This window comes from Bison bison, unplaced genomic scaffold, assembly GCF_000754665.1.
Source record: "Bison bison bison isolate TAMUID 2011002044 unplaced genomic scaffold, Bison_UMD1.0 scf7180017864537, whole genome shotgun sequence".
Taxonomy (NCBI): domain Eukaryota; kingdom Metazoa; phylum Chordata; class Mammalia; order Artiodactyla; family Bovidae; genus Bison; species Bison bison.
Window position 1 is genome coordinate 2,108,872 of NW_011495085.1, and position 8,605 is coordinate 2,117,476.

General features: G+C 45.7%; 1 protein-coding gene across 6 annotated transcripts in view; it reads right to left on the bottom strand.

Moving 5' to 3' along the window:
* GLRX2 (glutaredoxin 2) overlaps window positions 1-7,343 on the bottom strand; it is a 22,510-nt gene extending 15,167 nt beyond the window's left edge. For 5 of the 6 annotated variants that reach the window (XM_010832103.1, XM_010832102.1, XM_010832104.1 and 2 more), the window contains exons 1-2: window positions 6,495-6,689; window positions 4,959-5,022 (exon numbers count right to left, since the gene is read on the bottom strand). In XM_010832103.1, coding sequence (XP_010830405.1) covers window positions 4,959-5,022; window positions 6,495-6,595 — 165 coding nt within the window. In that variant the 5' untranslated portion in view covers window positions 6,596-6,689. Of the gene's footprint in view, window positions 1-4,958; window positions 5,023-6,494; window positions 6,690-7,201 lie in introns of those variants that run through there. The other variant, XM_010832107.1, reaches the window with a different exon arrangement.
* Window positions 7,344-8,605: the final 1,262 nt, after the last annotated feature.

The window sequence follows — 8,605 nt, forward strand, 5'->3', positions numbered from 1 at the left end:
AGCTTATGGGGTCTTAGCTCCCCAACCAGGATTGAATCCATGTCCCTGGCAGTGGAAGCCTGAAGTCCTAACCACTGGACCACTGGAGAATTCCCTTCTTTGCTTTTTTTTTTTTTACATTGAAATATAACTGACTTACATTATTATATTAGTTTCAGATGTATAGCATGGTAATTTGGTATTTTTATATTTTACAAAATGATCGACCCACTTCCTTAATGTTCAATGGTGAAAAATGACGTATACATGCATGCTCAGTCGCTTCAGTTATGTCTGACTCTTTGCAAACCTTTGGACTGTAACCTGCCAGGCTGCTCTGTCCGTGGGATACTAGAGTGGGTTGCCATGCCCTTCTCCAGGGGATCTTCCTGACCCAGGGATCAAACCCATGTCTCTTACATTTCCTGCATTGGCAAGCAGGTTCTTTACCACTAGTGACACCTGAAGCCCCAATGATGTATGAATTCTCTTCAAAATGTAAGGCTTTCAAGGATCCAGGTATAAACAATAGTTTTTCCCTTCAACTTCCACTCCTTCCTTTTATATCTTTATAGTAAAAAAAAACAACTGTCATCACTGTTTTGATAAGATATTCCCCAGCATTCATTTTTCCTGGAAAAGCTACTTCCAGAGATGCTGACTCAGTGGGTTTGAGGCAGAGGTCAGAAACTATTTCTGAAAAACATTCCCGACAATTCTAACATCAGCCTGGAAGCTATATTAGCCTTGGAAGCTATCCTGCCTGCCTTTATCACAAAGACCCCGAGGCTTCGCTGGGCATCTGTGTCACAACTTCACGGGTGAAGTTTGTTGAACTCTGTGCATGTCAATGCCCAGGTCCTTTGGGAATTTCTGAATGGACAGATCTAGCACCCAAGCATCTGCTAGGCTGTCCTAGTGCGAGTCATAAGCAGCACCTTCAAGATGAAGGTCAAAAATCAGAGAGTAGGACAAAGTGGTTCAGAAGTTACATCTACCCTCGGGGGTCAGAAGGGTTCCAAGTCAGTGTCTGTTCAGTTGTTCAGTCACTAAGTCATGTTCAACTCTTTCGACCCCATGGACTGCAGCATGCCAGGTTTCCCTGTCCTTCACTATTTCCCAGACTTGGCTCAAATTCATATCCACTGAGTCAGTGATGCCATCCAACCATCTCATCCTCTGTCATCCCCTTCTCTCCTGCCCTCAATCTTTCCCAGCATCAAGGTCTTTTCTAATGAGTCGGCTCTTCACATCAGGTGGTCAAAGTATGGGAGCTTCAGCTTCAGCATCAGCCTTTCCAATGAATACTCAGGGTTGATTTCCTTTAGGACTGACTGGTTGGATCTCCTAGCTGTCCAAGGGAGTCTCAAGAGTCTATGTGTCTGCAAATCTATTTCCATGCTTCTCTTCTGCTCACTCTCAATATTTACTACAAAAGTCTATCTCAGGGAGAGCTAGACAGGCCAGAGATGTACTACTGAATCCATTTTACATGTAAGAAAACTGAGGTTGAGGAGTTCACAGCACTGGGTGGGATTCAACCCACCCTGTCCCAAAACCAAGGCCAGTGCTCCTTCTTCACTGTGCTGCCTCAGGTTAGAGACACACTGAGACCATAAATTTAGAGAGAGAAGAGCACCCTGGTGGCTGAAACATAGTAAAGTGAAAGTCATTCAGTTGCATGTGACTCTTTGAGACCCCATGGACTGTAGCCCACCAGGCTCCACTGTCCATGGGATTCTCCAGGCAAGAATACTGGAGTGGGTAGCCATTCCCTTCTCCAAAGGATCTTCCTGACCCAGGAATTGAACCTAGGTCTCCTGCATCATAGGCAGATTCTTTACCATCTGAGCCACCAGGGAAGCCCTGACAAATAGTGATGTAGAGATTCCTCGGTGATCAATGCGAAGAAATAGAGGAAAACAACAGAATGGGTAAGACTAGAGATCTCTTCAAGAAAATTAGAGATACCAAGGGAACGTTTCATGCAAAGATGGGCACAATAAAGGACAGAAATGGTATGGACCTAACAGAAGCAGAAGATATTAAGAAGAGGTGGAAAGAATACACAGAACTATACAAAAAAGATCTTCATGACCCAGATTACCACAATGGTGTGATGACTCACCTACAGCCAGACATCCTAGAATGCAAAGTCAAGTGGGCCTTAGGAAGCATCACTACAAACAAAGCTAGTGGAGGTGATGGAATTCCAGTTGAGCTATTTCAAATCCTATAAGATGATGCTGTGAAAGTGCTGCACTCAATATGCCAGCAAATTTGGAAAACTCGGCAGTGGCCATAGGACTGGAAAAGGTCACTTTTCATTCCAATCCCAAAGAAAGGCAATGCCAAAGAATGCTCAAACTACCACACAATTGCACTCATCTCACATGCTAGCAAAGTAATGCTCAAATTCTCCAAGCCAGGCTTCAACAGTATGTGAACCGTGAACGTCCAGATGTTCAAGATGGATTTAGAAAAGTCAGAGGAACCAGATATCAAATTGCCAACATCTGTTCGATCATAGAAAAAGCAGAGTTCCAGAAAAACATCAACTTCTGCTTTATTGACTCCACCAAAGCCTTTGACTGTGTGGGTCACAACAAACTGTGGAAAATTCTGAAAGAGATGGGAATACCAGACCACCTGACCTGACTCTTGAGATATCTGTATGCAGGTCAAGAAGGAACAGTTAGAACTAGACATGAAACAACAGACTGGTTCCAAATAGGAAAAGGAGTATGTCAAGACTATATATTTTCACCCTGCTTATCTAATTTATATGCAGAGTACATCATGAGAAACACTGGGCTGGATGAAGCACAAGCTGGAATCAAGATTGTCGGGAGAAATATCAGTAACCTCAGATATGCAGATGACACCACCCTTATGGCAAAAGTGTAAAAGAACTAAAGAACCTCTTGATGAAAGTGAAAGAGGAGGGTGAAAAAGTTGGCTTAAAACTCAACATTCAGAAAACTAAGATCGTGGTATCTGGTCTCATCACTTCATGGCAAATAGATGGGGAAACAATGGAAACAGTGTGAGACCTTATTTTTTAGGGCTCCAAAATCACTGCAGATGGTGACTGCAGCCATGAAATTAAAAGACGCTTACTCCTCGGAAGAAAAGTTATGACTAACCTAGATAGCATATTAAAAAGCAGAGACATTACTTTGTCAACAAAGGTCCATCTAGTCAACACTATGATTTTTCCAGTAGTCATATATGGATGTGAGAGTTGGACAATAAAGAAAGCTGAGCGCCGAAGAATGGATGCTTTTGAACTGTGGTGTTGGAGAAGACTCCTGAGAGTCCCTTGGACTGCAAGGAGATCCACCCAGTCTATCCTAAAGGAAATCAGTCTAAATATTCATTGGAAGGACTGATGCTGAAGCTGAAACTCCAATACTTTGGCCAGCTGATTCAAAGAACTGACTCATTTGAAAAGACCCTGATGCTGGGAAAGATTGAAGGTTGGGAAAGGGAGAAGGGGAGGACAGAGGATGAGATGGCTGGATGGCATCACCGACTCAATGGACATGAGTTTGAGCAAACTCTGGGAGTTGGTTATGGACAGGGAGGCCTGGCATGCTGCAATCCATAAAGTTGCAAAGAGTCGGACACAGCTGAGCAACTGAACTGAGAGATTCCAAACTGAGCAGAAACTCAGGATGACAGTGTCACAGTTTCTTGAACCTTCCTTCTTACATTTTCTCAACCCTGTCCTTGCTAAATATTTCATGGTTTCATATTCTTTTCATTTGTTTTTTTGGCCAAATTGTGAGGCCAAATTCCATGACCAGAGATTGAACCTGTGCCCCCTGCAGTGGAAGCATGGAATCTTAACCACCAAACTGCCAGGGAAGTTCCTCATGGTTTCCTATTCTTATTTTAAAGAAGCAATCCCTCACAACAGGTCTCCAACATTATTGTTATATTCAGCAGCTGTGAGTCAATACTTTTGTAGTCAAATAAACTAAAGGCAGAAATGTTTGTGTGTAGTGGTGTTTGGTGGTGAGGAACAGAGAAATACGTATGTCCTGTAGCCTGCTGCTGCTGCTGCTAAGTCACTTTCAGTCATGTCCAACTCTTCGATCCCATAGACGGCAGCTCATCAGGCTCCCCCGTCCCTGAGATTCTCCAGGCAAGAACACTGGAGTGGGTTGCCATTTCCTTCTCCAATGCATGAAAGTGAAAAGTGAAAGGGAAGTGGCTCAGTCGTGTCCGACTCTTAGCGACCCCATGGACTGTAGCCTACCAGGCTCCTCCGTCCATGGGATTTTCCAGGCAACAGTGCTGGAGTGGGGTGCCACTGCCTTCTCCAATATCCTGTAGGCTATAAGGGTAGAAAAACATATACACAAGAGGAGTTTTCTGAGGCAGATTTAACTAGGCTTAGCAGTTCAAGCAAGAGAAAGACAAGAGAACACAGCAGTGCACAGTATCCTTGAGAGGATTGGTCATAGAGTAACTACTGCAAACTAGGTTCTATGTTTTAGAAAAACAGCTTCTCAGGGCAGAAATGAACAGTATGCCTGGCTAAGGCACCCTGACTGGTAACAACAGGAAACCTGAGGTGGGGAAGACGGAAAGAGCAGTCAACCTCATAGACCCAATTTAGAGGAGCGAAGGCACCATTAAGAATAAATCTCATAGGGACTTCCCTGGCAGTTCAGTGGTTAGGATTCTGTGCTTCCACTGCAGAGGGCACACTTTCGATCCCAGGTCGGGGAACTAAAATCCCACAAGCAATTTGGCACGGCCAAAAAAAGAATAAATCTCATAAATTCTGACTAAGAAAACGATCCAGAACTTCTTTGTATCATGCATGATTTTGATAGCAGATTTAAAAATATATTAACTTAGTAATTAATTTACTAGACTATGTCAAGTTTAGATAAGCATATTAAATATGTACGACAACTCTATTTCCACCAAGGAAAGTTTTTTCCTACATGTCCCCCATCACTCACTTGGATCTGATTCACGGGAGCAGTTGCTGCATTTCCCAAAGATGACGATGTGCTGTTCCCCATCCTAAAATGAATTTTAAAGAGCAGTGCAGTTAAACATTAAGGACAATATATCAGATAAGATCCATTCAGAGCAACCCAATATGCAAATATATATCCAAACATATGAAAGAGAAAAGTTTTACTTGCTATCAGTACAAAATAGCATTGTCAAAGTATTTGTTTACTAATATCACAAAGGCCTGTGTCCTTTACTATCTAGCTTTCAGGAAAGAAAATTGAGGTTAAGGGATGAAGGTGTGGACCTAAGTAGGAGCTTAGGTGGAACAACACATCAATCTATTTGTCTTATCAACTAAAAGAACACATCCTTTTCATCTCAGTTCCAACACTTAATTAGCATTCCCAAAGCATCTACTATTTGCATCTACTCTGGAAGCAGGAATTCTAGTAGAACTTTCCTAAGACCATATTTCCTTATGTACTAAGAGGAGGTGGAAGGTGTATTCTGAAACATCACCTTCCCTGCCAAAGAAAAGAGAAAGCTACTGGAAGGCACTTTTCTCCAATTTCAGTCAAGAAAGTAAGTTGTAAAAAAAAAAAAAAGTAAGTTGTTCAATACACGTTTCTCTTCTCCATTAATGAAGTAGCTACTAGCCATGCCACGTTTATGGAACACCTACTATGTGCTAAGCAGGCAAAGGGCTGAAATGCCGCAGGGATAGTATCACTGTAAAAACACCACTGAACCTCCAGGACTTGTCAAATAGTTACACAATGTGATTGGCACCTTCTGGAGGGGGTTTCTAGTTTAGCAGAGGTTAATCAAGGGGCTCCTCGAGTCTTGCAAAAGTGGCAAAAGTTAACAGATTGAGGAGTTAGGAATAACGTCCCAGACAGAGGGATGGATGTACAGATAGGCGAGCTGGTAAGACAGCCCTGACTGGCCTCGCGGGAGAAGGCGGTCTCGCAACGCAGGCCTCGGGGCCGCGGGTATTCACCGACCTCGCTCGAGCAAGAGGCGACACCGTCCTATCTCGAAGACCTGGCCATTTAGTAGAAAGCGCCACTTCCACTTCCTGTCGCAGGAGCCAGATTTAGCAAATGAGAATAAAGATCGCTCGGTTAAATTAGAATTTCAGATAAACAGCGAATAACTGTTTAGCCTACGTATGTTCCGTTCAATATCTGGAATATACTTAAACCAAACCATTATTCGCTGTTTATTTGAAATACTAATTTATTAGGGCATCTTGTATTGTATCTACTAACCGAGGAGGAGGGGAGGTTCAAGCCAGCAAGACTTAGGCTTGTGCAATCTGAAGATCACGTGGTCCCGAAATCGCCAAGAACACTTAAGGCACCTTCTCTCCTGGTCCCTTCCCGGCCTCCCGCCCTCCGAGGCGCCTCAGCGGTTCGATCGACTCGGGGCGTACCGGGCGCCCGGGAAGAAGCCGCCCCAGCCTACCGCTAGGTCCAGACCCCCGCGAGGCCGCACAGCCACGCCCAGCTCGTGCTGCTCGCAGAGCCGCTTACCCGGAGCCCGAAATTCCCGCTGGCCCCTCAAGCCGGCCGGCTGAGCTGCTCCTGACCGGGATGAGCCGAGTCCCCACCAGCGCTGCGCGGCGCCAGTACATGGTCTTAGTGCGGGGCCGCAGCGAGCAGACGGGCCAGCAACCGCGGCCCGGGAGATCCCGACCCTGCCCTCCGGCTCCGCCCTACCCGGCTGCCCACGCCCCGCCGCCACGCCCCCGCCACGCCCCCTCTCCGCCCGTGGCCCCGCCCCGCCGGCCTGCTCCTCCTCCAACCGCGGTCCCGCCCGCCGGGCTGCCACTCCTCCACAGGCGGCCCCGCCTCCACCCTCCGAATTCGCCTCTTTACTTGGTTCCGCCCCCTTCCTCCCAGCCCCGCCTCTGTCTTCCGGCCCTGACCCGCCCGCGGCCCGCTCCCTGCAGTTAGCCCCGCCTCCACCCGCCGATCCCGCCTCCTCACCCGGTTCCGCCCCCTTCTTCCCAGCCCCGCCTCTGTCTTCCGGCCCCGCCTCCGCCTTGCCCTCGAAGAGCCCGCCTCCGCCCGCCGGCCGGGCCCCCGCTAGCCGGTCACGCCCCCTCCGGGCTGCCCTTGAGGCGCCGGTCTATTCTCCGCGGCCGCCGGGTCTTTCTCCCCCTGGCAGCCCGGGTGCTAGGTCTCGGCCTGTCCCGCCCACTAGGGGGCCGCTGTCGGAGTCCCAGCTGATGCCTCACCTGCCCGTGTCAAGGGTTCATCCAGGTCCCGCCCCTATGCTTTTTCGGATCGTGAACGCTCATAAAGGCTTACAGACACGTGCAGGCACTCCTGGGCACTGTGGCCAACCTTCTGACGAAACGGAAAACAAAAACAATGAGTGTCGGACACGGAATCAAAATGCCTGGGATGTTTACATACGGTGGTAGCGTCAGCGCAACTTCCTGTCGTACTGGTCTTTCTGTTGATGAAATCAGAGCCTAAAGATGTCATCTCAAAATTAGGCCACTGATTGAGAGCTCATATAAATCAGGAATATTGGATTTTAGAAGAAAGTGATCCAATGTAGAACGTGCATTCCAAAGAAAACAAAATTGTATTTTGAACATAAAATTAGAAAATAAAACTTAAAGAAACCCACGAGTGTTCACTCTGGCTTTGAGAGCTGTTAATGACAGGATTGTGTCATTGAGTCATGGTAATAATAGCCCTTTATGCATAGCTAGGTAAAAAAGAGGCGTGTCGTCCTTTATTACTGACATTGAAGTCTATTTAAGGTCAAAGGTCAAATAGTGTGTCTAAAATTCTAGGCAGTTGGTTAGAACACTCCAGACCTTTTTTTCATGGTTCATTCTCAATTAGCTAAATTTAAGATTCATGCTACCAAGTTTCAGAATGAGAACTTCTGTTTCTAATAGTTCTTTTCCTACTTTCAAGTGAACCACGTGTCATTACTTCATAAAAGGATGAAGATTTATTGCAAAATCAAATATCCCAAAAGGTGTAAAGCTTTCTTTATAAATCCAAAATTAACTTTAAAAATAAAGATATGTTATCTACAATGTAACGGCATATTGTCTGTGTGTGTATGTGTGTGTGTGTGTGTTTAATCAAACGACAGCTATTCAGGAAATTTACTATGACTGTTTTTTGTTTTGACGTAGAATTTTATGTTATTGTCTCAAATTTGTATTGTGAGGTGAAACAATTATGTCACATTTTTATTTTAATATAGTATAGATGGCCTAGATTAAGGGCACAACTATCTGCACAGATTTTTTTTTAAGGGAGCCCCAAATGAGAGTTGTTGTTCAGTCACTCCTGTCTACTCTTTGCAACCCCATGGACTGCAGCACACCACTTCCCTGGCCTTCACTATCTCCCAGAGTTTGCCAAAACTCAAGTCCGTTGAGTTCATAATGCCATTCAACCATCTCATCCTCTGTCATCCCCTTCTCCTCCTGCCTTCAATCTTTCTCAGCATCACGGTCTTTTCTAATGAGTCAGCTCTTCACATCAGGAGGCCAAAGTATTGGAGCTTCAGCTTCAGCATCAGTCCTTCCAATGAATATTCAGGACTGATTTCCTTTAGGATGGACTGGTTGGATCTCTTTGCAGTCCAAGGGACTCTCAAGAGTCTTCTC